General features: G+C 47.3%; 1 protein-coding gene across 5 annotated transcripts in view; it reads left to right on the plus strand.

Annotated features, from left to right (window-relative positions):
* The window catches only part of RGS3 (regulator of G protein signaling 3), a 139,562-nt gene that overhangs the window by 73,254 nt on the left and 38,475 nt on the right, over positions 1-27,833 (plus strand). For 3 of the 5 annotated variants that reach the window (XM_049895057.1, XM_049895058.1, XM_049895066.1), the window contains one exon: positions 4,183-4,305. In XM_049895057.1, the coding sequence (XP_049751014.1) occupies positions 4,183-4,305 (123 nt within the window). Of the gene's footprint in view, positions 1-4,182; positions 4,306-8,966; positions 14,623-27,833 lie in introns of those variants that run through there. The other 2 variants (XM_049895059.1, XM_049895067.1) reach the window with 1 other exon arrangement.

The following is a 27,833-nucleotide window of genomic DNA, read 5'->3' on the forward strand; positions in this document are numbered from 1 at the left end:
AAATGAACAAAGTTAAATCATAGCAAAAGAAGTTTTGGTTTTTAAAGAAATAAAATTAATTCAGGAACAAGGACGTGAGGTATTAATTCAGGAGCAAGGAGGTGAGGCAAGATGGGCGTACTGGGTGTGTGGCTGGATTTGGGGGTGCTCACATTTCAATGCAAAGGACCGGCCCCAATGCCTGTGCGTCGGAGAAATCAGTGCTAGGTAACCACCCTGGTTTGAGAGCACAATGTGCAGCAGCTCTGAAACCAATCAGTTGCATCAGTTGAATCACACACTGGGTTAGGAGAGCCGGTGCACATTCAGAGGCAGGCAGGCAGGCAGGCAGTGGGGGTCCTGGATTTAGATACATGGAGAGACAGACAAGTAGGTAGCAGATGGCCCAGTTGATGGGAATTCAGCCTGCCTGGAGGGAACTGGCTCAGCGCTCTCTCCTTCAGCCAGGCCAACCTCCAAAGCTCCAGGCAGCACTTAGAGAGGAGCCTGCAGAGCAAAGGCCTCCTGAAAATGTTTGCCCATAGAAGATAGCAAACAGTTAAGCACTCGACTACTAACTGGAAGGTGGGCAGTTTGAACTCACCCAGAGGTACCTGAGAAGACAAGCCTGGCAACTGCTTCCAAAAGGTCATAGCCTTGAAAATCCTGTGGAGCAGCTCTACTGTGCACACATGGGGTCGCTATGAGTCAGAATTGTCTCTATGGCAACTAACAACAACATCTAAGACAGCACGCCCCTGCCCTGGGCCAGGCCTGGGTTTGGGACCTTGGTGCTTCGAAAGTGTTCTGGGTCCTCTAATGTTATGGGGCCTTCAACTGAAGCTCTCATAGCCAGAAGAGCTAGGGCAGCACTCTGCTGTGAGGCTGGCAATATGGTCTCTACCCTGGGTGGAGAAATTTGGTTTTCAAAGGAGAGTCTCCAGGAGGTGCAGTGAGGATGGTGCTTGTGAGTGTCAGTAAAATGGGGATAATCATAGCTGCTGCCTTACAAGGTTGTTGGAAGGAATATCAGACACCTCTGGTAAAGTGCAGAGCACTGCGTGGGGCATGGTGTGTGAGACGGCTGTTTCTCTCTCCCTGCGGGGCCCGCCCAGTGTGGGGAGGCTTTCTTGAATGTTGGTGAAGAAGGGCTGCCAGCCTGGAGCTCAAAGCAGTGGACAGCTGAACAAAAAGCTGCCAATGGACTCTGCAGCTGCTCTGAGGCCACTGGCCTACGGAGTCTCTTCTGAAGGATTTTGTGCTCTGGTTGCCTCCAGGCGCTGGTCTGCAAGGGAGAGCATTCCTGCCAGCCAGTGGTGTGGGGGCTTCCGAAGAGACCTCCCCAGACTTTGGAGATGAAATCCTAGCAGCTGGTTCTCCAAGAGGTTGAGTCTTCCCTATGCTGCTCACTGGTGATGTACTTTAGGGAGGCTCTTAGCCACTCAGAGCCTTGGTTTTCCCATCCATAAAATGGGAATAACAATCCATGCCCTCCCTACCTCTTGATGAAATTATCAAGATCAAAATGAGATTATGAATGGGAAAATGCTTTTTAAAATTGACAGAGTAAAGGAATTATTACTAAGGTGGAATTTTAGCCTCAGAACGGAAAGAGAGGAGGAATTGAGGCTCAGGGAGACTGAGGGATCTGCTGAAGCACACACAGCTAGGTAGAGGCAGGGCTGGGAGGTTCCGGCCAGGGCTAGCTTTATGTAGTGATGGCCTTTTCAAGTTGGAAGGGACCTAGATCCCGTCTCACCCCTCCCTTCACAGGAAGGGATACGGTAAGAGTGAACAGAAGGTGCTCTGGTCAGATTCTGCCTCGCCGCCTTCTCCCTGGGGAATCTTGGGGTCCTTTGCTGGACATGCCCTTCCCCTGCATAGGCCGTGGGTTCTGGGAAGTGAAGGGAACCTGTTAAGTGGTAGCTCCAGGTTTGCCTCCCCATATCCACCTGTTTCCCTGAAGCCAAGGGGTGGGGTTTTCTTCCCTCTCTCCTCTGATGCTTTTCGGAAGATCCACTTCTGAGTCCTGTTGGGCAGGGGAGGAATGGCGGGCACCCTGGACCCCTCAGCCTAGGGAGGTGGCCCTGCCCTGAGGGTAGCATTCCTGAGGGTGGGTTTGGACGGCAGGGTAGGAGATGTCCCCAGATGTTGTTAGATGATGTCAGTAACCATCCCTAGCTCAGGGGCTTTGCATCTGCTTTCACTTCTGCCTGGAACAAGCCTCCCCAACTACTTTGCATGGTGGCTCCTTCTTACTGTTCAGGCCCCATCTCAAGTGTCACCTCTTCGGAGAGGCCTTTTTTGGCCACCTAGCTCAAGTAGGACTTCTCCCTTTAGGACCTTCACGGCATTTACACAGTTTGTAATTATGTGGTTCATTTGTTTCTTGTCTCTGCCCCACAACCTGAAGGCAAGGGCTTGGTCGGTCTCATTTACCTCTTTATCCCAGTGCCAAGTACAGTCCCAGACACATAGCAGGGGATCAACACATATTTATTAAATGGATGGATTACTGTACAATACCACTAGGTGTGTCTGTTGAGGGCTGCCGTTGTCCTTAGTGCTTGCCCTCCCTGTAGCTCTGCAATGTAGGTGATGCCATTATCACTGCTGTTTTACAGAGAGTTTGGGAATTCCCTGAAGTCGATAAGTAGGAAGAGGTAGAACCGGGATTTAGACCAGGCCTGTCCAGCTGCAAAATGAGGAAGGCCTGGACAGAAACACTGCATTTTTTCTCTGTTCCAAGCCATCCAGTTTATGTTCTTGGCTCCCTGGCTGAGTTCATCTAATCGCAGCCCTGTGGGGTTATAATCAAATTCCAGTGGAGTCAGAAAGTGCTTGTAATCCCTGATCAGACCCTTGTGGTGGGCAATAACACTGGGCATGCTGCCCCGCCCAGCCCCGCCCTCAGCACTGTCTGACTGGCTCCTGGCTGAGCCCCTGGGTCCCAGCAGCTCCCTGGGCTTGTGCCAAAGGTGGCCTGGATTTGACCTCATACCGGAAGTTCCTCCAGGCAGCCAGAGATTACCCAGGCTGCTGCATGCCAAGCACTGTGCTAGGCACAGATGAAAAAGGCTTCCATAGAAGGACTTTACAATCTAGTCAGGGAGACAAGCACTTAACAAGATTAGATAGCAAACAAAACAAAAACAAAAAAACAAAAACCCATTGCTGCGGAGTCGATTCTGACTCACAACGATCCTCTAGGATGGAGTAGACCTGCCCCATAGGGTTTCCAAGACTGTAATCTTTACAGAAGCCAACTGCCACATCTTTCTCCCATGGAGTGGCTGATGATTTCAAACCACTGACCTTTTGCACTTTAACCACTCTGCCACCCAAACCCCCAAACCAAAGCCATTGCTTTCAAGTCGATTCTGGCTCATAGCAACCCTGCAGGACAGAGTAGAACTGACCATAGCGTTTGCAAGGCTGTAAATCTTTATGAAGGCAGAGTGCCACACCTCCAGTGAAGCAGCTGGTGGGTTCAAACCGCCAACCTTTTGGTTAGCAGCTGAGCTCTTTGCCACCGGGCCACCAGGGTTCCTTAAATAGCAACGTGAAATTTAAATCACAGCAGTGCAAAAGATGTTGGTGCGCTCAGCTAAGCTGAACAGCCATTGATCAGACACAGATCATGTGCCAGGCACTGGGAGGTGCTGCAGAGGGCCACAGGACTGTTCACCAAAGACTCTCTAAAGGGACCAGAGTTGCTGCTTGGGTTCAGTTGGTAGGTCCATCTGGATTTGTGTGTTAGCCTTGTGATTAGATAAATGTGCTGAGGTGGGGGAGGGGGTCGTGGAGTCGTGGGGAGGGGCCCTGGCTCCACAGAGCCTCAGTCCAAGACCTTGGCCCTCTGGATTTCCCAGTTGCTGCCTTGTGCTGCCTGCCCCCAGAGGTGACCTCACCATCTCTGTCCGGCAGCTCTCCACAGGCCTCCACTGTGTTGGGAACCACCAGCCTCCCTCCCCTCCCTTAGCCGTGGGCACACGGTTTGCCAGCTGGCCCACAAACCAGCTTCCTTGCTCCTCTGTCCGCCTCGATGCCACCAAGGATTAGTGTGCATTTGTGGCTTTTAGCTGACACTCCCCTTCCTGCTGCAGCCTCGCCCTTTGGAGCCCAGGGATGGGCTTGGGCCAAGGAGCCCCCTGAACCAGGGAGCAGCCCTGACCATCCTTTCTCTGTTTTCTCTGACGTCAGAAGGCAGAGTGCTTATTCACTTTGGAAGCGCACTCGCAGGAGCAGAAGAAGAGAGTGTGCTGGTGTCTGTCGGAGAACATCGCTAAGCAGCAACAGCTGGCAGCCTCACCCCCGGGGAGCAAGGTAAGGGCCTCACCAGTGGCCGCAGCCTGGGCTGCCTTCCTTCTCCCCGAGTTCGGACGCTTGAGCCTCTGAACTGAGCTTGGGGCCAGCTCAAGCCTAGAACTTGTATCTGGGCAACGAGCTCTTGGCAAGAGGCCCTGTGCTCGAATGTCTCTCCCCTTGGCGTTTCACTGGGTATGCTGACTGGGTTTACCATTGCTCTGTAGAGCAGCAGAGCCAAAGTGAGCATGACCCATCAGTTCTTGACTCTGTTCGCTGGTTTGCCTATGGCAAGGTTGAATTTGGGCTGGCCTCCCTGCTGCTGCCTGGCAGGCATCCTCCCTCTGCCACTGGGTAGGCAGTGCCCTGGGGTAGCACACTGGTGTTTAACACAGAACCAAGGTAGGCATAATTGAGAGAGGATGTTTGCTGCTGAAGAGGTTAGTTAGATGCAGGCCAGAGCCAAGTGGAGCCAAGCGTGGACTGTAGGGGGCTGGGGACCAGCCAGGCTGACTGGAAGCCAGCTGGAGTTCCAGGGAAGATTAGAGACACCCACAGAGGCTGACCTGGGGTGGGTGCTGCTCAGCTGGTGTGCCCACTGTCAGTGTCTGGACCACAGCCTCCCCCTTTGACATCCCAGTGCCAGCCACAGGCACAGTTATAGTCCCCTATTTGTGAGTCATTCAAAGTCGCTTCTCTTGCTGAAAGTGCTGGCCATTTTGAGACTTGGTCTGGCTGGCTGCAAAAGGAGCTGAGGTGGTCGCTGTGCTAGATCTGGGGGGACAGGCGATGTGAAGAAAGTGAGCAGCCACGTGTCAGCTCTCTGGCCTATTGCTTCTTCCTGGTGTGTTGAGGCCTGCTGTGCTGAGTGTAGCAGGCACAGGGAGGGGACATGGGAGGGCAGGCCTGCTGAGGGCAGGAGGTGAGGAAGGGGTGGTGGGGCGGCCTCTCCTGGAGGGGCAGTAGTGAACAGCAGCTCCCCAGTGATCCCCTGAGGGAATAAGAATCTGAGGACTATAATGTTAGGCTTAAAAGTTGTTATCTTGTTTTACTAGCCAGGGGGCAAGAATAACTTTGATGAGGGAAGACAATGGGAAGAGACTGTCTGGTGACCTTGGTCAAGTCACTACTCTACTTTTGCGCTTTGATGTCCCCATCTATAATCTAGGGACAATATTTCCTACCCCTAGGGCTGTTGTGAGAATTAAATGAGATGGTGCATACAGTGTTAGTAGCATGGTGCCTGGTATACAGGAGGTGCTCAATCAGCCATAGCTATGGGAGTACACTGTCCTCACCCCACCCAGGTGGCTCATTGCAGCACTGGCAGGTTCCCATTATTAGGTTCTTTTGAGCAGAGATCTGCCTTTGCTGCTGCAGGCTACCTTGCCCCATAGGTCCTAGGCTGTTCACAGTCAGGAGCCAGTCCATCTTCCTGGGCAGCCCCACAGATGGTGCAGAACTGAACTGGTGCCCCCCAGCTTTCTTTTCTTTGGGCTTAGTGCCTTCTGGTCTGGGTCTGGAGGAGAGAGTTCTTTGTGCTGACTCTGGAGTGTGTTGGCCTCAGCTGGCTGTGGAAAATCTCCATCTTTGGGTTCAGGAGGGCAGTCTGAATGACTGAAGGTGGGCTGGGGTCTGAGACAGGCTCTGGTCCATGTAGAGCTGCAGGGTTGGCTGGCTGACTCTGCAAGGGCCCCGGGAGGTTGGGGACTGGTTTCTGGGCCACACCAAGATGTCTGGGCATCCTGGGCAGAAACAGTTTAGGTACTTCTTCAAACCAAAGCTCTTTAAACGTGTGTTGAACGGAGAGGCTGTGTGCTGGGAGAGGGTGAAGAAAGAGGGCCTTACTGCTGGAAGAGCCTCAGAATTGCCTTGTTGGCCTGAGAATGGGACCCTGCCCCAGACTTGCAGCCTCCACTGGGCCCACCTGCCTTAAAAGGCAGTCCTGTAACCATCTTTTGTTAGGCAGGTCCCTTGGGGGTCTCACTATCTAACTTCCTCTTTCCCACCTACAACATACACATGTGAAGAGTCTTAGCAACTTATTCCTTCCAACCACTTACAGAATGCTCCCTGAGACAAGTTCTGGCAAATAGGATTTTCTCCAGTGCCTTATAGTTCCAGGAATGTTTTTCATTCTTAGTGCCCGGGCCCAGTTGGTGGTCCAGCCGGCCCACACTGTCATTTACCTGTGCTCAGCTCCATTGGGTCCCGGCAGCCTCTGCGGACCTTCTTCCCAAGGGTGAGGCCTCAGCCTTTGCACTAAGGTCACTGCTGTCCATGGGAGAATGGGGAAGGCCAAGCAGAGCTCAGAAATAGGCTTCTTGCTTTTCAGGCAGAGAGGGTCCTGCTTGACCAGTTTGTTCGGAATCCTGACCGAGGAGCACACCTTTTTACACCTTTTCTTTGTTCTTTCCGTGAATGCTCCACCTTCTGCTGAGCAAATGCTGCCTAAGCCACCCCCCAACTCAAATGCCTCTCTGGGGAAAGTGAGGCTCGCAGGGCAACTCCCCAAACACCCCTGCTAACCCTTCCCAACCCTCATCCCTGCTCCTTTCAAGAATGTGTTTGCTGACAGCTTGGCGTGGGAAATTCTTTAAACATCTCAAGGAATGCAGCGTTCTCCCCAAATTTGCGAAACATAGTAAATATGATTTGCCTTGAAAACTAAATAGATACTTGTTGGGAAGGACGGAAGGAGTTGGGGGAGGATGGACTCTAAGAACAAGAGGGAGGCAGGTGTGCCATTTTCTGCCTTGTGGTGTGTGTGACCTTTGGCAGTCGCTTCCTGCTGTAGCCTCAGTGGTCCCATCTGTGTGTCGATCAGGTGGCCCTTCCCAGCTCTTCAAGCTCTGTGATGAGCGCCTGGCCTCGCCTAGTCTCCATTAGGGAGCCGTGCCCTAAGGATTTCTGTACAGCTTGACTACCTGTAAGATCTACTGCCTTTAGGAGTTAGGTCTGTTCCCTTCTGGGTGTGTGTGGGTGGGGTGGGGGGAGGGACAGGCACAGGCTTTTCTGCACTATCTCTGAGGGCTGTGGCCTGAGGCCTTGCAGCGTGGGGGTTCCAGCTGTGACAGGTGGGCGCAATGAGGCAGGTGGTAGCTAGACTGCATCTGTCCCCTGGGAGCTCCATTCCCTTCCCCCTGCTTGCTCTTAGCTGACCACAGTAAGTAGCAGGCTGCTCTGGATAGGCCTGTGTGCTCTCTTTCTTTGTGCGGAAATAAATAACCTACTTCCTCTCCTTTCCCAGTTTCTCCTCCTTCTTCATCAGAACTCTGCTCCCTCCCTTGCTTCCTTATCTATCCCTGGAAAAGGGCATCTATTTTTCTTTTTCTGCCTGGGATAACCTTTATTAAACTCCCTGACATGGGAGTGTTGCTTCTAATCTAGAATAACTCAGAGGGAGTCCTACCTCTGGCCATTGAGATTTAAGCTAATTGGTTTTAACCAAAACCAAGCCAAATGGTGACCCCATTGTTACAGAGTAGAACGGTTCTATTGAAGTTTCTTGGCTGTAAACTTTATGGAAGCAGATCGCCAGGCCTTTCTTCTGTGGCACTGCAGGGTGGGTTCGAACCACCAACCTTTACGTTAGTAGTAGAGAGCAAACCGTTTGCGCCATATTCAACCAAACTTATATAATAAATGCTTGCTCTGGGCCAGGCTCTAGTTTAAGTCATTTGGGGTCTCAGAGATGAATGAGACTTGCTTTCTTTCATTAATGGAGTTCTTCTAAACGGAGCGAGGTGGCAAGGCCACCAGAGTATTGATCTGAACATTCAAGGCCATGTGTGATGGGTCCTCAGAGCGGTACAGAGGGGTCTTGGCTGCACATCACCATCCACTTGGTGAACCTCTGCTGAGCACCTACCAGGATCCTTCTCAGAAGAGTAGGCTCTAAACCCAGACCTCAGGGCTGATAAGGGGGAGTACAGTGCAGTGTGTACTGGCCCTGGACTTGGGCCAGACCCTGGGCTAGATGTCAGGAATAGAGAGATGAATCTGTCATACTCTTTACTCAAGAGATCCCAGTTCAATGCCAGAGACAGATATGTCAACAGATAGTTCAAAATAACATAGTAAGTGATATGGGAGGTTCTTATCAGTCTGTGATCTCAGGCTAGCATCTTTGAGACTCAGTTTTTTCATCAATAAAGTAGATGAAATAACAGTGTTGTTGTGAGGATTAAGCCCATGTAATGTGCTTTTTTTTTTTTTTAATGTGCTTTAGCACAGTGTCTGGCATACAAGAAGCACTCTGTGAACTAGCTGCTATCACCATCATCACCATTATCACCATCATCATCATCATTCTCATCCTTTTTAAGTGATGTCTGTATAGGAAGATTCATCTGGTGGCCTTGCTTACTGAAGTTGAATGCTGCCGCTCTGAGCACGTGTAAGATGACTGCTCCATGTCAATTCCTGGTGGCCACCTTCTGTATTCCAAGGCCCAGGGAGGAAAACCGAGTCCTCTTGGGTCTGCGTGGCTCTAAGACTTCTCCCATATGTGACACTGAGGTGTGTGGCACCTTGTCATCTCTGCTGGGGCAGTTATTGATGGGCTGGAGATGCCAGGGTCTGTCTGAGTGCTTTAGAAAGGAGCAGAGGCAGGTCCTGGAGTCAGGCCGCTCTGGCCTAAGTAGACAGCAAGCTAATTCCAGTTCTGTCTGGTTCCACAGAAACTCCACCCTTACGGCTCTCTCCAGCAGGAGATGGGGCCAGTCAACTCAACCAATGCCACCCAGGATAGAAGCTTTACCTCATCAGGACAAACTCTGATTGGCTGAGCAAACCCAAGGGCAGGACTCTGCTTCTGGCAACTTAACCCTTTCTTGGGCATCCCCCTACCACACAGTAACATCACCTCAACTGGACCCAAAATGGAGGACCAAGATGGTGGGCCCAGGGCCATCTGAAAGGAGTGGCCCAGGGGTGTGTGTGGACTGGCATCAAAAGGACCACAGTAGTGTGAGAGGCCCTATGGGCATGTGCAGACTGGCATCATAGAGTCTTAAATGAAGAAGACTCAGAATCTTATCCCTTCAAGGAAGAAGGAGGCGAAATGGCAACTGGGCTTCCAGGTGGTTCCAGCACCTGCTTTGGAGGCCACAGGAGAGGTTGGGAGAGGCCACCCCTGATGGAGAACAGCACCATGATCTGCTGCCACCAGAAGACCTATCTACCCACTCACTAATTTTTCATCTGTACTTATTCAATCATTCGTTCAACGGATATTCTGGGAGCAACTACCTTGTGCCAGGCGCTGTGCTAGTAGCAGGGGATATTGTGGAGTAAATGACGTACATGGTCTCTGCCATCATCGAGATTCCAGTCCTAGTAAGGGAGTGAGCCATTAAATAAATAACACCAACACACACACACACACACACACACACCCTCACGATTACAAACTGTGATAATCTACAAAGGAAAAGAACAGATTTCCTCTAAGAGAGAATATTATTCAGATTGCTATGTGTGCGTGTATGTGTGTTTGGGGGGGAGGGGACAAGGCTTCTCAGAGAACGTGATTTTTAAGCTGACATCTGCAGAGCAGAAAGGTTAGATAGTCAAGGACTTTTGGAAGAGTGTTCCAGATAAATGGAACAGCATGTAACAAGTACCTAAGGTGGGCAGGAGCCTGGAGTGCTGGGGGACCAGACAAGGCCAGTGTGGCTGAGCTTCGTGAGAAGGAAGACCAGGTGGGTGGGGGCCAGATCATCAAGGCTTTGGCAGCGAAGCCTTTACTGATTTCATTCTAGTGAGAAGCCACTGAAGGCTTTTGAGAAAGGAAGTCGTAGAGTCTCAGGTACATTTCTAGAAGATCAGAGAGCAGATAGGAGAGGCCCAGATGGGCATGAGAAGACCAGTTAAGAGGCCCTTTCAGTCTTCCAGGTGCGGGGTGATGGTAGCCTGTCTTGGAGTGGTGGCTGGATTGGTGGGTCTGTGAATGCCCAGGCCCTAGGGTATGGAGAAGGCTCTGGGACGAGAAGAGATGATTCCTTGTCTCCCCCACCTTGCCCTCATTCTCCACCGTTGTCTTGCTCTCTCAGTGGGTGTTATTGAGGATTCAGTCCTCCCTCACAGAGCCCCTCCCTGCCCAAGCCTGGGCTAGGGGCAAGTCCTGAGTTCTGTGAGTGTCCCTGGGAGTTGGGAGCAGTGGGTGCTCAGACCAGCCAAGGTGAGAAAGTCCCCAGCCCCACAGACCTTAGCAGAGGTTGCTGTGCTGTCCCTCCATCCTATGCTGAGTTGTCTTGTAGGAAGCTTGTAGACAGTGCTCTGGAAATTGACTTGGGTTTGCTTTCTGCAGGACTCCTAAAGGTCAGTGACTTGGCCTGGGTGTGGCTCAGCAGCTCTAGTGAGACTGTCATACCACAAGGCTAAAGGAAGACCTACCAAGGGGATGGTGATTGGAACCCAGGCACTCACTGCCTACTGTACCCCCAGCTGGTGCTCAGGGGTCGGCAGCTCTCACGCTCTTTCCCAATTGCCAAGACCGAGAGGGTGGGAAGCCTGAAGCTGCTGCTTGAGTGGCATGGCTCATGCACAAAAGGGTGTCTGTAGGATCAGTGTCACCTGCATAGGAAAAGGAGGTCAGAGAGGCTAGAGAGATGGCTTAGGTCAGAGGAGCCCCCCAACCTCAGACGCTCTTTGCTTTGTGTCCTGTAAGACTTCTCAGTGTCTTTAGAGAAGAGTTCCTGTGCCTTTGTGAGTTTGTTCAGCTGCTGTGGCCACTTAAACCCCAGGAAGAACGGCCCAGAAGAGAATACATCCCCTGCCCCCGCTTACCCTTCTCCCAACCTAGGAAAGATCAGACATACCGTATCAGCAGCCTAACAGGGCACGGGATGTATCTGCCTGTGATCAGGCTAATGCCCCGGCCCAGCAGGGGAATAGACACTGCCTGAATGGAGACCAGTGATGCACAGTGTCTCTGTCAGCCAGGGCCCAGCCCGCAGGATAATTCTGAGAGGCCGAGTAGCTGGGGCTGCACAGACAGCAAGCTGCACTTTGATTTCATTTGATTCCCATACAAAATGACATTAAAAAAGAGGGATGTGAGGCACAGGAGAATTGCCTGTCTGGGAAGGCAGCAAGCTTGTCTCTCTCCGACCTGGTGTCCTGCCTCTGCCCACAAGACAGGTACAGAGGACAGGTGGTCTGGCCACAGGGAAATGGAGAATTTGAACACAACACCTAGCCCTGGGGACAGGGCTTTCCTCCCAGCTTGTCTGAACAAGCTACAGAGCCGAGTGGCTGCTTCTACCAGGGTCCCAGGCCCACTGGCTGTTGGGGAGGCAGATGTCAGACCTGGTGGGTCCTGGGCTGGTTTGACCAGTGACTGTGGTCAGCCACAGGACCATTGCCTTGAAAATCAATGAAATAATTAATTTGGCTACTTGGGCTTGAGAAAATGAAATATGACCTGGTGGCCACTGCTCTTCAACGTCCCAGTCCATCCCAGCTGTCCAGGATGATAAACACACTATCGAAATTGCATTTGAGAGTCATAATCACGGGAAGCACTGCCGAGCCCCTCCCCGACACATAAATCACACTAAGAGGCACACAATGGCCTCTTTCCTGATGGGCCAATTGTCTTGGTTTGGTGTCTCGGGGCCCAGGAGCTGGGAGGATGAGAGCACAACCATTTATTGTTGAAAAGGCCATCTGTGCGCTTTGAATACAAAGCAATCCTTTTAGTTCCCTGTACACCCTCTGATCCCATTTTCATGTTTTCCTATGTCTCAGACTCTGTCTGAGTCTGTCCCATAAGCAGTCATGCCCAAGTCTCTACTGGCTCTTTGGTTCTTTGGCAATTAGGACAGCATGGACCTGTTGGAAATAATGAGGACATTTATTTATGTGTGTCTTGTTTTTTCTTTTCTTTTTTCATTAATTCCTCCATCAAAGTCCTCATTTCTCACACCTGGCACCAAGAGGGTTCTGCAAAGTGAGAGTGCAGGCTCTCGCAGTGTGGGAGGGTTCCCCACAGTGAGGGCCCCAGACACTTGCATGGGCTTTGGAGATGGCAACTGGGGTGCCCAGGTGTTATCTATCTCCCCTGAGCCTCCCAGCATTTGTCCAAAGTCACACAGCTGGAAAGAGGCCCTCAAGCCAAGACATTTCAACCCCAACCATTGCCCTCTTCAGATGCAAAGGTTTGCCTTTTAGGGAAGGAAATAAGAGAAATCAATCATCTCCTCCGGCAAGAGGCAGGAGGAGCGTATCCGGCGTGTCAGAAGTTGTAGCCTATAAAGCTCTAGAGGGGATGCTTTTAGGGTAAATAAAATGAGATGCCTTCTTTATCCAGTGGAGAATCAACTTCCAGAATTCATTGTTCTGAGAGGCTGGCACAGGCTGAAAAGACAATAGCTTCACAGAAGGTTTGAAGAAAGTCTAATATAAACGACAAGGTTGAGTTCCTCAAGACAGGCTCTCAGTGACCGTCCCTTCCCGTTTTGAGTTTGGCCATCAAGTGGACCAGCAGACACATCCTATGCTTTTCAAAGACAGAATCCTGAGCTTGGGATACCAGACAGCAACTGGAATGTTGGCCAAAGGCAGAAGGTGATAGCTTCAGGCTCTGCCTGGGTGCCTTGAGCATAAGTACCAAAGAAGGCCTTTGACCTGAGCCCATTTCAGGGTGGGGAGAGAACCTGCCTCTGCTGACTCCTCCAGGTTTGGTGCCCAGATTTTGCTAATTTGCTGATTTTGAATCTCAAGACTAAGTGGACAAGTAGCTGGGAACCAAATGGACTGGACTTCAGATATTCCCCCAAAGAAACAGACTCTTCTCTAAAAAGCTCAACTGTTTTCCATTCTGCCTCCAGCTTTCCTCCCTCCTTTCTTTTGGCTGCAGGAAGCTGCCTGATGGTCTGGCTATACCATCTTGCCATTGGTCCTGGCGATCTTGCTCTTCTTTTTTAGCTTTCAACGAAGACAGTATAACCTTTCCCTCTGTCCTTACCTTGTAGTGTCTTGACATTATCTTCTCCCAAGCCTTACTCTGGATAGGGGCCTGTTAAAAAAAAAAAAAAGCTGCTGTTGAGTTGGTTCTGACTAATAGTAATCCTATAGTACAGAGTACAACTGCCCCATAGGGTTTCCAAGGCTGTATATCTTTAGAGATGCAGACTGCCACATCTTTCTCCCAAGGAGCAGCTGGTGGGTTTGAACCCCCCCAACCTTTTAGTTAGGAGCCAAATGCTTAGCCACTGCACCACCAGGGCTCCTTTGGATAGAGTCATCCTCCTCCAAATTGTTCCCAGATCCTTGGTTAAAGGTAGAATGATAGTACTAGGTAACATCTGACGAGCTCTTATAAGGCAGGCATGGTGCCAAGATTTCTACCTACATTATTTTGTTTAATCCTCACTACAACTTTATTTGTGTTGTTCTCCCCATTATACATTTACTCTCATTACGCCTGACTCATAGATAAAGACACTGAGTCTTAGAGAAGTTAAGAAACTTGCCCAAGATCACATAGCCAGTGGGTGGCCAGGATTGGAACCAAGGCAGCTGGCTCCAAGATATTTCAGTCTTCGCAATGAAACAAGAGTATAAGTGTGTGGGTTTATGCAAACATCATACCTGGTTAGTAGTCATGATGTACACAGAAAACATAGGTATACTTGTGGATCTTATACAGGAAGGGATCCTCATCAGGGTCTGCCAGATTGGAACCCAGGCAGCTGGTTTCAGCTGCTCTTGACTACTCTGCTATTCTGCTTCCCCATAATCATGGACTGTTTAAGCTGGGAGGGGCCAGGGAGACTGAGCAGCATGCTCCCCTTAAGACCGTAGTGGGAGGTCATTGTCTTCAGAATAAACCCCAGGCTTTATCTTGGCTCTCAAAGCTCATACTAGTCACACTGCACTCCTGCTTGCACCCACTGGCTGGCCACACTGGATTACTTCCCCTTCTTTAAGCCCACCGTGCACATTCATTTTTGGCCTGTCTCTTCTGCCTGACGTTGCCTGCCCTTCTTCACTGTCCCTGCTGGATGCAGTCCTCCTCAACCTTCGTAACTCAGCCTCACTGGCACCTCCCCTGGGATACCTTTCTCAGGGATAGATCAGAGGCCATTGCTTTCCCCTTTGCATTTTGTTCATCCTTAGCACGTTGTGTGAGGCAGATATGTCTTTCTTGTAAGACTGTGAGCTCCTTGGTAGCAAGTGAAGATCATGTTTTATTTGTCTTTGATTCTCTTATTGCCTGGACATTAGTAGGTGCTCAGTACATGTTATAGTATTGAACTGGGTCGTCTAGTTCAACCCTTTCATGTTCTAGAATCTAGCTGAGGAAACTAGGCTCAGAAAGGGAAAATGATCTGTCCAGGGTCATGGGGCAAGTTAGTGTCAGAGCTGGGACTCAGGTCTCCTGACTCTTGGCTTAGAGATTTTTCTGTTACAACTCAACTTTTCAGGGACCTTGGTTTATTAAGCAATCTGGCCAGGTTCACTTCGGGGTTATGGATACCACCATATTTCTGTGCTGATTCCTGGGCATCCTGGAGGGAAAGGAGGCCTGATCGGAACCACTCCTACGAGCCTCTCCCACAGGTTAGTGAGATTCCTCTCCCCTGAGCCCCAGTCCTTCAGAAAACAAGAATAAGATTCTGAAGATCTTGGTTCAAATCCTGATTTTCTTGTAACTCACGTTTGACCTTGAGCAAAGCACTTCACCTCTCTGATCATTAGTTTCTTTACCAATAAAAATGAGGGAGTTGAATTAGATATGACCTCTGGAAGTTATCCAAAATGTTAGAAGACAAAGATGAATATAAAGTAGTTACTCCCCTCAGAAAGGGTGAAGACCCTGATCTAGGGCAAGAATTGGCTCAGATTCTTCATCACAGCCGTTGTCTCAAGACGCGTAGGAGGGATCACCGAATCAGTTCTGTGAGGGATTTCAGAGGGGAGAGTAGGCAGAGGTCAAACTCTCTGGATGGACTCTAACAGGCTAAAGGAAGAAAACAGACATTACAGTCTTCACATTGAAATGAGTACATGTGCGTGGATATGTCCAAAGGTATCTGGTTAATAGTCACCATGCGCACATAAAATCTGATATACTTATGGATCTTATACAGGAAGGGGTCCTCATCATAAACACCAAAATTATACGCGCACTTCTGCCCCCTTCCCACCCAAAGGTACCTCCTTTTGGGCTTCCCACTGGGAGGCCAGCACAAGGAGCTTTCTAACCCGACATCTTCTGTCATCGCTTCTTCCTTTCTGCTCAGGTGGTTGGACACATGCTGGACTCTTGTTTGAACCTCACATACATGTGTGCGCACGCATGCTTTTTAACTTTTCCAGCTGCTGGTCTATGGCATAAAGTGAATTTTCAAGTGGAATTTATGGTCATCAATAAGCAGTACCTTTAGTTTCTTTTTTTTTTTCGTGTGGCTAGGAGTCTTCAGAATCTTCCCCAGAAGTTGCCATGGACATTCTCATTGCCTTTAACCTATATCTTCTTTTGCTTGAACAATAGTATTTAAGATAAATCTTCTAAAAAGGTGTCTTTTAAATGTTAGTGCTTTTCTGTTTTGGCTAAATTCTACTCTTGGTTCAGAGCTTTTACTGTTACGCCTCAGTGATAAATATAGTCTTCTGCTGTTTCTCTTTGGTGGAAGAACATTAAGGGTTAAGTAGGCTAGCCTAGGAACCCTGGGTGGTGCAGTGGTTAAGAGCTGTAGCTGCTAACCAAAAGGCTGGCAGCTCAGATCCACCATCCGCTCCTTGGAGACGCTATGGGGCAGTTCTACTCTGTCTTACAGCTTCGCTATGAGTTGGAATTGACTGGATGGCAACGGGTTTGGTTTTTTGTTTTTTAGGCTAGCCTAGGAAGCTGACCATCATTTATAGCATGGTTTTCAATGGGAAAATGCATTCTGAAGACACATAATCAACTCTTAGGTGGACTTTGGGAACACAACTCAACACACATCCAAAGGCAGAGAATGTAGTGTTCTTTTTATGAGTCACTAAAATTTTGATAGAACCATAGAATCTTTAAATGTGGAGCTGAAAGGGATACCTGCCCCCGCCCTGCCCAGCTCCACACCAGATTGATTAACAAGCTGATTTGTAGAAACAAAGACCAAGAGAGAGGCAAAAACTTGGCCAAGGGCACATAGTCACTTGTAGAGCTGAAACTAGCACCCACCTCCTGACTTCTAGCCCAGTGCTCCTCTGTCAGTGACTTTTGAAGATCCTGTCAGTTTGGGGGTGGAGTGGGTACACAGATGGTCTTAGAGAAGCTCTCACCATCTCACTCACAGTCCACTGTGCTGTCGTCAGGAAATGTAATTCACCACTCAGGCTGTAATGGAAATAGTAAGAAGTCAGACCAGCTAATGGCGTGGGGAGAGGTTGTCTAGTCGGCTGGCTTGTCTGTAAATTCCTGGTGTGTTCTTGCTGGAGCAGAATGAATGGGGTTGTTGTGTTTTACCTGGAGCTCTGAGATACCTGAGCTGGGGGAGATGCTCCCTGTGGTCTGTTCTAAAAATGGCAGTGGGAACGGAGCTAAGGGGAAGAGGAGGGGGCTCCTTCGGGAGCTGGGTGGGGATGCCCCACCTCCTTCCTCTTCCTGCCAGGCCCTATGTGAGGAAGTCCCACGGATTCACAGAATCTGAGATCTGGCAGGGTCCTGGAGCCATCAGCGCCCACTTTCCCATCTCATACAGATGAGGAGGCCCCGGAGGCCCAGAGAAGGGAAGGGACTGGCCAGCGGTCACCGAGCCCAGAGAGAAGGTCCAGACGTCTGGCCATTTTCCTCCTGCTGTTTCAGCAGAGTGGATGTTGGCCTCGCGAGGTTTTTTCTCACTGCCTCTGGGCGTGCACAGGGCCTGGGAACTCCTGGGGAAAGATGTGGCCGGGCTTCCTGAGAGACGCCTGGCAGGCGAGGAGTCCCTGGCCAGTCTGCCCTGAGCCCTGACCTCGACCAGCTGGCCTTCCAGCACCACGCCTTCCCCTGCTGGTGTCCCCGCCCTTGCCGACTTGTCATTCTGTCACTCCCTGGATTGTGCAGCATTCTGCAGGGAGGGAGGCCAAGGGCTAGTGTGGAACTGGCCTGCAGGAAAGAAGGCCTCATGTCTCAGGGCCTTCCTCTGCCTTTCTCCAGGAAGGAGCAGAGCCAGCTAAGTCAGGAGCAGGAGGCTGGAGCTTAGAGGTAGGCAGGCCCAGGTTCAGATTCCAGCCTTGCCTCTCACTAACGGTGGGATCACCAGCAGTCACCTAGCATCTGTAAAATGAAACAAGGACATATACTTCACTGGGTTATTGCGAAGATTAAAGGACATGATGTGTGCAAAGCGCCCATTATAATGCCTGACACATAGTAAGTACTCGGTAATGGTAAATATTATTGCGAGATCAAGTGGTGAACACATGCTTGACTCTCTGTAATCCCCTTCTTTGGGGCTTCCACCCACGTGGCATGGCAGGTTTTTTTTTTTTTTAAAGTAGTTATTTTTTTTTTTCTTTGTTGTGCTGTTGTTGCTAAAGTAATTTGAGTTCATTACGAAGAAAATATTTAATGCTTATCAACCAGGAGAAGAAAATGAAGTTCATTCTTCATCCCAGGACCCAGAGATGCCACTGTTCACATTTTGGGGTGTATCTGGTCAGGCATTTATTTATACACACACGTATTTTATTTAGGATTACTGGTGTTCACAACTTTTTAACCTTTTTTCCATTTAACAATGTAGTGTGTCTGTGTTTGCATGGCAATAAATATTTTTCTACAATATCTTCTTTGTGCCTGCAGAGTATTTCATTGTGTAGATGAAACATGCTTTATTTAAATAATCTCCGGTAGTTGGACATTTAGATTATTTCCCAGTTTTTGTTGTTGCAAAAAACTGAGATAAAAGTACTTGTCAGTACATCTTGGTATCTCCAGCATCCAGTTAGATGCCTTAATGGAAATGTTTGACCCTCAACAAATATTTGGTGAATGAATGAACATTTTATTAGAAAAATTCCTGGTAGTATTTTGGATTAAGGTATATGTGTGTGTGTATATATATATAAAATGGTCCTTATACCTATTGACAAATTATCCTCCAGAAAAGTTGTACCAATTTATAATCTCACTTTACGGTGATCAACTCCTCCTAGTTTGCCTGGGACTTTCTTGGCTTTGGCACTGAATGTCCTGTGTCCCAGGAAACGCCTCAGTCTTTTTTGTTGTTGTTAAGTAATTTTTTTTTTTAATTGTGTTTTAGGTGAAAGTTTACAGCTCAAGTTAATTTATACAAAAATGTATACACATATTGTTTGGTGACACTAGTTGCAATCCCCACAATGTGACAGCACACTCCCACTTTATACCTGGGGTTCCCTGAGTCCATTCCACCAATTCCTGTCCCTTCCTGCCTTCTCATCCTGCCTGCAGACAGGAGCCACCCATTTGGTCTCACATATCTGATTGAACTAAGAAGCACACTCCTCACATGTATTGTGTTTTGTTTTATAGTCCTGTCTAATCTTTGTCTGAAGAGTGGCCTTTGGGAACAGTTTCAGCTCTGGGTTAACAGAGCATCCGGGGACCATAGTTTCGGGTGTTCCCCCAACCTCTGTCACACCATTAAGTCTGTTCTTTTTTTGTGAATTTGAATTCTGCTCCACAGTTTTCTCCCACTCTGTCTGGGACTCTCTGTTGTGTTGCCTCTCAGAGCAGTCATCGGTGGTAGCTGGACACCATCTAGTTCTTCTGAAACCCCTCAGTCTTGAGCAAACAGAGGTGGTCTGGGTAAGAGAATGTCTGTTTCCCTATACCATTGCCGACACTGTGTATTTTTAAATTATTTAAGAGGTTCATTTCTTCAATTACTAGAAACATTGAATATCTATTTATATGCTTTTTAGCCATCTATATTGCTTCTTTTGTGAGTAGCCTATTCAAGTCTTTTGCCCATTTTTCTATTGGGCTGTTTATACTTCTATTATTGAGTCCTGAGACCTCTTCATGTAATAAGGATGTTTATGCGTTAGTCTTTTATATGTATTTTTTGAACTACAGTTGTTTCTGACTTATAGGTAGTCATATTGGTAAATTTTTTAAAAAGTACCTTTGGTTTTGTAGTATTTGCTTCAGGATTATACAATACTCATTTATTTTCTTGAACTTTATGATTTTATCTTTTAGCTTTTAACATCTTAAGTTTATCTGCAATTTATTTTGGTATATAGTATGAGTTAGAATGCTTTTCATTTTTACCAGTTATTTGCTTCAGTGCTTAAACACTATGTTAGAACAAGTACCCTCTCATTACTCTTCTTTAAAAATTGTTTTTTTACTATTCTAACATATTTATTCTTTCAAATGAACTTCAGAGAAATTTTACTCAGTGCACAATTCCCCCCTGCCCCTCCCAAGAAATATCATTGAGATTTTGGTTGGAATGATAGTAAAAGGTGATACACTAAAAAGAGGACAGCTGATACCTAGACAATACTGTCTTCTCGTCCAGGGTCAAAATTATATGTCTGCATTTACGTGAATCTTTTAAGATTTCCCAGGTGAAGTTTTGAACAATTTTTTTTCCCCATAGGTCCTGCACCTATTCTGTTAAATTTATTTAAGGAAATGATAACTTTCAATTTATATTGTTAAAAACCAAAAAAAAAAAACCTATCGCTGCCGAGTCAGTTTGGACTCACAGGGACCCTGTGTACAACAGAACGAAACATTGTCTGGTCCTGTGCCATCCTCAAGATAGTTGCTATGCTTGAGCCCATTGTTGCAGCCACTGTGTCAGTCCATCTTGTTGAGGGTCTTCCTCTTTTTCACTGCCCCTCTACTTTACCAAGCATCATGTCCTTCTTCAGGGACTGATCCCTCCTAGTAACATGTCCAAGTATGTGAGACGTAATCTTGCCATCCTTGCTTCTAAGGAGCATTCTGGTTGTACTTCTTCCAAGACAGATTTGTTCATTCTTCTGGCAGTCCATGGTATATTCAATATTCTTTGCCAGCACCATAATTCAAAGCCATCATTTCTTCCTCAGTCTTCCTTATTCATCATCCAGCTTTTGCATGCGTATGAGGCAATTGAAAATAACACAGATTGGGTCAGGCACCCTTTAGTCTTTAAGGTAACATCTTTGCCTTTTAACACTTTAAGGAGATCTTTTGCTGCAGATTTGCCCAACGCAGTGCGTCATTTGATTTCTTGACTGCCACTTCCATGGGTGTTGATTGTGAATCCAAGTAAAATGAAATCCTTGACAAGCTCAGTCTTTTCTCCGTTTGTTATGATGTTGCTTATTGGTCCAGTTGTGAGGAATTTTGTTTTCTTTATGTTGAGGTGTAATCCAAACTGAAGGCTGTGGCCTTAGATCTTCATCAGTAAGTGCTTCAAGTTATCTCCACTTTCAGCAAGCAAAGTTGTGTCATCTCCATAATGCAGGTTGTTAATGAGTCTTCCTGCAATCCTGATTCCCCGTTCTTCTTCATGCAGTCCAGCTTCTCAGATTATTTGCTCAGCATACAGGTTGAAAAAGTATGATGAAAGGATATAACCCTGACGCACACTTCCCTGACTTTAAACAACCCAGCAGCCCTTGTTCTGTTTGAACAACTGCCTCCTGGCCTATGTTCAGGTTCCCCATGAGCACAATTAAGTGTTCTGGAATTCCCATTCTTCATGATGTTTATCCATAATTTGTTATAATTCACACAGTCGAATGCCTTTGCACAGCCAATAAAACACAGGTAAACATCTTTCTGGTATTTTCTGCCTGCAGCCAGGATCCATCTGACATCAGCAATGATATCCCCGTTCCACATCCATGCACATACGTAGATGTATATTATTTTTGATTTTGGTGCAAATAGTAAACTTGCTCATCTGCTAACAGAAAGGTTGGTGGTTTGAGTCCACCCAGAGGTGCCTCGGAAGAAAAGCCTGGTGATATACTTCCAGAAAATCAGCCAGTGAAAACTCTATGGAGCACGGTCCTGCTCTGACACACATGGGTTTGCCATGAGTCGGAACTGACTTGACAGCAACTGGTTTTTATCCCAGTATACATAAATTTCTGTAACTCATATTTAAAAAAACTTAATGTATTATAAAAATCTTTCTATATCCATACCTTCTTTTTACTGGTCGGTGGACCATCATTTATTTAACCATCCCCCTGTTGATGGGCAGTTAGGTTGTTTCCAGTGTTTTATATTATGAGGAATGCTACAATAAACATCCCAAAAATGTGCTGTATGTTACATATTACTGTACTTTTCTGTAGGTTGAACAGTGCGCATATGCAACTCAACACACACCAGCAAATGTCCTAACGGTTTACATTCTTACTCACGGCGAATGAGTGCCTGTTTCCCTGCAACCTACCTAACCTACCTAACATTGGATGCTATTGCTCTTTTAATTCTTTGTTGGTGTGAGAGATGAAAAATTATATTTCATTTTAATTTGCATTTTTTTGATTATTAGCAGAGTTGGGCTTCTTTTTGAGTTCATTAATCATTTTTATTTCTTCTTCTTTGACTTGCCAGTTTATATCATTTGTCCAGTTTTCTACTGGGGCATTTGTCTTATTTCTAAGAGCACTTTAGATGGTTAGAATATTTAAATGGTCAGAATATTAACCATTTGCTTCTTATCTGGGTTGCGGATGTTTTTTCCAGGTTGTCATTTGTCTTTTAACTTTATTTATAGTATATTCTGTCATTTGTAAGTTTAACATTATTTTTAATCAGATATTTTTGTAGTCAAGTGCTTTTTAAACTTTTTTAGTTTGGTCATACTTTCTAAGGCCTTTACACTGATAAAGAATATTCTTATATGTTTTCTCTAGATATTTTTTATCCTTTTACTTTTTATGTTTAGATTTTTAATCTGCAATTAATTTAGTTCCTGGTGTCTGATAGAATTCTCGCTAATTTCTTAACCCAAAATAGATGACCAGTTTTTCCCACTTTGTTTTTTCAATTACCTTCTTTCGCTCACTGATTTGAAATGCTGCCTTATCATAGACCAGATTGCCTCATGTATGTGGATTGTCTTCTGAACTCTCTAGTCTCCCTCATTCATTTTTCTCTTCCTACATCGTATTGAGATTTAATTACTGCAGCTCTAGAGTATGTTTTAGTAGCACTGAGGGTACAAATGGTTAATGTGCTCAGACTCTAACCAAAAGGTTGGGTCTACCGAGAGGTGATTTGGAAGAAAGCCCTGGCAATCTCCTTCCGAAAAGTCAGCCATTGAAAACCCTGTGGAGCACAGTTCTACACTGACACACATGGGGTCACAAGAATCAGAATTGACTCGACAGCAACTGGTTTTAAGCATCTGAGGCCACCCCCCATCGTTCTTCTGCAAGATTTCCTTTGAAGTTATATACCCTAATTCTAGTGTACTTACGGTTTTACCCTTACCTTTTTCACAAACACATTTCAACATTAGGAATTACACCATATCTATAATAGTTCATTTTCACCTTCTACTACCCATAACAAGCAGTTCAGCTGGCCTGTGCTTGTCTTTGCTTTCCTCCACACCTCCTGGGTATTGTTGAAATAATCCTCTGGAATTTTAATTTCTGCTGGCTACTATTTTTAACCATTAGTTCTATTCTGCTTTAAGAATCATTGACTTAAAAACTGCATTCAGCTTCTCAATCATGTCTTCAATAGTTAGGTCTGTAAATGTTGCCGGTTTCATTGCTTGCCAGTGTTTCTTGTACACTACAGCCTGTCATCCTTGACTTCTTTATTTTGATTCATTCTTGTCTGGAGAGCTTTCTTGAGTAATTTTTTCAGAATGGTTCTGTGGGTGGTATACTTTCTGAGTCCTCATATGTCTGAAAATATTCACCTTCACGCCTGAGTCATACTTTTCCTGAGTAGAGGATTCTATGCTAACTGTCTTTCTCCCCCAGAAACCTGAGAGGCGCACTCTGTGGTCTCCCAGCATTTAGAGTAGTAAGAAGTGAGATGCCCACTTGATTCTCTAAAAATGCTTTATGGAAATAAGTAGGATTTTTCTTTTCACTCTGAAATTCAGAAATGTCACCAGATTATTTCTAGTTGTTTGTTCTCTCGGTAATCTTCTCTGGTACTAACTAGGTAAATACTTTCAGTCTGAAGACCCAAGTCTTTCCTTAGTTCAGGGAAATTTTCTATTAAATTTGGAATTATCTTCTGTGTGTTCAGTTCTTTCTGGAAGTCCTACTATAAACAACATTAATATTAATAATAACAATACTGGCAGCTAACATTTATTGAGTATGCTTTCCTTCTGTTAAACATGTGATCTGCCCAACACTATTGTTATTATCCTCCATTGTACCGATGACAAAGCAAAAGAACAGATAGGTTAAATTGTACAAAGTCTCACAGCTGGGAGACGTAGGCCATGGTCCAAACGCCAGAGCCTGTGTTCTTAGCTGCTACACTATACTCCCTGTCTGTCAAGCCCAGTCTTCCAGACCTGACCCTGACCCTGACCCTGACCCCAAATACCCTTCAGTGAAAACGTTGAGTGTTGACAGCCAGAGTCTCTATGCTATGACCAGTGGGAGAAAATGTGGGGTTGCTAGTACCATGGAGGTGGAAACAGATTGAGAGATGAGGCCTAGAGAGGGACAGAGAGCTGTCATAGGGTTCCCAGTGAACTTAGAGTTGAGATTTGTCCTCTCTCTCTCTTTCTTACCTCCTCAGCCACCCTCTTCAGGGTTCATCTCTGAACTTGGGACTCCTGCATGGCCTCATTGTGGATCTCCCTGCTCCTAGCCCTGTCCCTTTAGTGTTCCCTCTCTGAACAGTAGCCAAGATGGATTTTCCTATAGCGCAAACTGGGCCACCTGCTCACTGTCCAGAGGTTTCAGAGGTTCTCGTTGTCTACAGAATAAACACCAAGCTCCTTGGCTTGATATTGAGTGGCTCCTACATCCTTTTATTTTTATTCATTCTTTCATTCCTCTTTTATTAAAGATGAGCTGAATGTTTGTTGAATGACTATATGAACGAACAGATATTTTTAGAGTGCCTATTGTGTGTCGGAACCCTGGTTAAGAGCAGTGGTTAAGAGCTTGGTTGCCAGTCAAAAGATCAGCAGTTCGAATCCACCAGCCGCTCCTTGGAAACTCTGTGGGGCTGTTCTGCTCTGACCTATAGGGTAGCTATGAATCAGAATTGACTCCACGGCAACGGGTTTGGTTTTTTGGCTTACTGTGTGTCAGACACTGTATGAAGTACTGGTGACACAGTGTGCGTTAGTCAGGAATTTTCCAATTCCGATGTGAACCCAACTGAAATTAGCTTCAGCCAGGAAATGGAATTTATTGGAATATGGAGGGTAGGCTTCAAGCATAGCTGGATTCACGGGCCCAAGCAGTGCCATGAACTGGCCATACTCTCTCCATCTCTTGGTTCTACGTGCTTATGTGTTGGCTCACTCCCTTAGTGGAGGCAGATGGCTGCCAGCAGTACTGGGGTTATGGCCTTACAGTTTGACTCCCTCCATCATTTCAACAGTTGTCCTGGGCCTGATTCTCACTGGCCCAAGTTGGATCATGGGTGCCTATCCCTGAACCAGCTACAGAGGAAAACAGAATAGGATGAGCTGATTAGCTGAGGCCTGGGTCACATGCGCAACCCTGGAGTGGGAGATGGGTCATCTCCAGTTGAATCACTTGGTTTGAGAATAAAGGCAGGAAGGGTAGTTCCTCAGGGAAAATCAGATGGTGAGGAAGGATGAAAGGAGGCTGGTCAGGTGAAGCCTCAGATGTCTTCTACCTTGTGGCTCACCAGCCAACACAGTCTCATCCCCATAGAGTTAACAGTATAGTATGGTGGGGGCAGAATGGGGAGGATGATTGGAGGAGAGACAGACACTAACTGTCTTAGTTCTCTAGTGCTGCAGTAACAGAAATGCTACAAATGGGTGGCTTTAACAAACTGAGTTTTATTCTCTCATGGTTTAGGAGGCTGAACGTCCAAATTCAGGGTGCCAGCTCCAGGATAAAGTTTTGTTTCTCTGTTGACTCTGGGGAAGGTCCTTGTCATCAGTCTTCCCCTGGGTCTAGGAGTTTCTCAGCACAAGGACCCCAAGTCCAAAGGACGTGCTCAGCTCCTGGCTGTTCACTCTTGGTGGTAGGAGGTCCCTCTCCTCTCTGCTTGCTTTTCTCTTTTATACCTCAAAAGAGATTGACTCAAGGTACAACTTAATCCTGTAGATTGCATCCTGCCTTGTTAACATGACTGCCTCTAATCCCGCCTCATTAACATCATAGAAGTTAGGATCTAGGACATATAGGATAATCACAGGACATCAGATCGCAAAATGGTGGAGAACCACACAATACGTGGCCTCGCCAAGTTGACACATATTTTGAATCTATAATACCAACCAAAATATAAACAATATATAATGAATTGGCGACAAAGGACCCAGTGAGAGCACCTATTGGGAGAGCCTGTTCAGAGGCATTAGGAAAGTTTCTGAGGCAGGGGTGAGGGGCTGGGCTATAGGAAGAATCATTCTAGGTGAGGATCTTAAAGCAGGCCAGTGTGGGTGGAGGAGTGAGGAGGGTGTACAGGGCATGAGATGAAGCTGGGGATGTGTGCTGGGCCTGAGAGGCTGTGGTAAGGAGTTTGAACTTTATCCTGAGGGCAGTGGGACCTGGTGTGGTTAGATTTGTGTCTAGGAAGCTCACTCTAGTTCTATTAAGAAGAATGGCAAGGCCTGAGGCAGGGAGCAGTTAGAAGGTGATGGTGCTCTGGGCTAGGGTGGAGGCAGTAGGGATGGAGAGAGATGAAAGAACTGAGTGATGTGTAGGAGGTGGAGGCTATGGGATTTGCTGATTAATTGGGTGGGGAATGTGAGGGAGAGGGTCCCTGTCCAAGAATCTGGCTCAGGCAAGAGGGTGAATGGTGGTGCCATTCATTGAGCAGGGAGCACTGGAGGAGGAGCGGTTTGGGTGACAGGATCATGAGTTCCACTGTAGGTGTAAGTACTATGGCAGAGGCCCAGTCAGTGAGCTTTCATAAATCAGGGCCATCTAGACCAAGGCTTCTCACACTGCCTGCGATGAAGAGCCTCATACTTTTGTAAAACTCACGCTTCGTATGAGTCAGTTTGACAACACCCAAACTTGCGTATACCCTGTTCAGTGAGACCCATCCACTGACCTTGGCTTGTAGTGGGAATGAATGTCAAGTTGCTATCAGAGTTTCTAAACACTCTGCAATTATCCCATTGCAGACCGGTAATAAGCAGCGTGTGGACCTGTACCATCCTGTGGACTACATTTTGAATAGCATGGATCTAGCGCAAGCAACCCCCGTGCCCGTTTTAGAGATGGGGAAACTGAGGCTCAGGGATGGGATTGACCTTGCCCCAGGCCTTGCAGAAGGCAGACTTCAGTTCAGTCTCCCCCATCCTGACCCTCTGTTTTAACGATCTGGCTTAAAATCCAACAGCCCGAGCCACGGATGGACTGGAAGGAGGGCATGGATGGACTGCTCCTAGCAGCCAGTGCTGCAGGCTGTCCTCCGCCTGTCTGAGTCACTGACTCTGTGCTCAACGCTTCGCAGGAACTCAGGCTGTCAGGATGCAGCCTGGCCCTGGAGCTGGCACAGGCACAGTGGATGGAGGATTACTCCCAAATGCCTGAAATTTCAGGCCAGCATGTGGCTCGCTGGGCTGGAGCCGTGAAGGGAGATGGTCGTGGCTCCTGGCCACCCTGTGCTGCCGCGGCTGCCCAAGACCAAGCTGATGCAGCTAGGACGACTTTGATGTGTGCTTCTGTGGGCGGGAGTCGGCCAGTGGCAGTCCTTGGTGTCAGCTCTGCAGGGGGACATTGGACCGCCGCCTCATATGGGCTTCTCCTTGCTGTCGTTGGGAGATACAGTTCCCATTACCAGGCTGAGAATCGTCCTTGTTGCCTAAAGTTGCTGAGGAAGAGGCAGATGGTGAACAGAGGGACGTTTAGGGGACCTGAGATTGAGAATAGAGTTTATGGGTTAAGAGCATAGGTCCTGGGGCCAGACCACCTGCTTCATCATTTTCTAGACCTGTGTTAAGCTTTCTGTACCTTAGCTTCCTCATCTGTAAAATGGGAATGATGATAATAGGCTGTTGCTCAGTAAGTATTAATGATTATCAGCTATTAGCATATGCCAGCCACCATGTTAGACCCTCAACAGATAGTACCACATTTAAGTTTATTCTTTAAATCAGCCCTCTAAGGTACACTCTGCCCTTTTACAGATGATAACAACAGCAGCAACCACACAACAGTGGTGGCTCCCATTTATTGAGCACTTACTGTGTGCCAGGCACTCCACCTGTACCACCTCATTTAGTTCCCCCACAGGTCTAGTGAGATGGAGGGCAATAGCCCCATTTTACAGATAAGAAAACTGAGACTCAGAGATGTTAAAGTGATTTGCCCAAGATAGTTCACACTCAGATTTTTTAAAACTCCAAAGCCTATGCTCTTTCTAAATACCAGTGGCTAAACCAACTCTTCAGTGAGGGAGACTTGGGGAGCCTGGGACT

Source organism: Elephas maximus, chromosome 9, assembly GCF_024166365.1.
Source record: "Elephas maximus indicus isolate mEleMax1 chromosome 9, mEleMax1 primary haplotype, whole genome shotgun sequence".
Lineage (NCBI taxonomy): Eukaryota > Metazoa > Chordata > Mammalia > Proboscidea > Elephantidae > Elephas > Elephas maximus.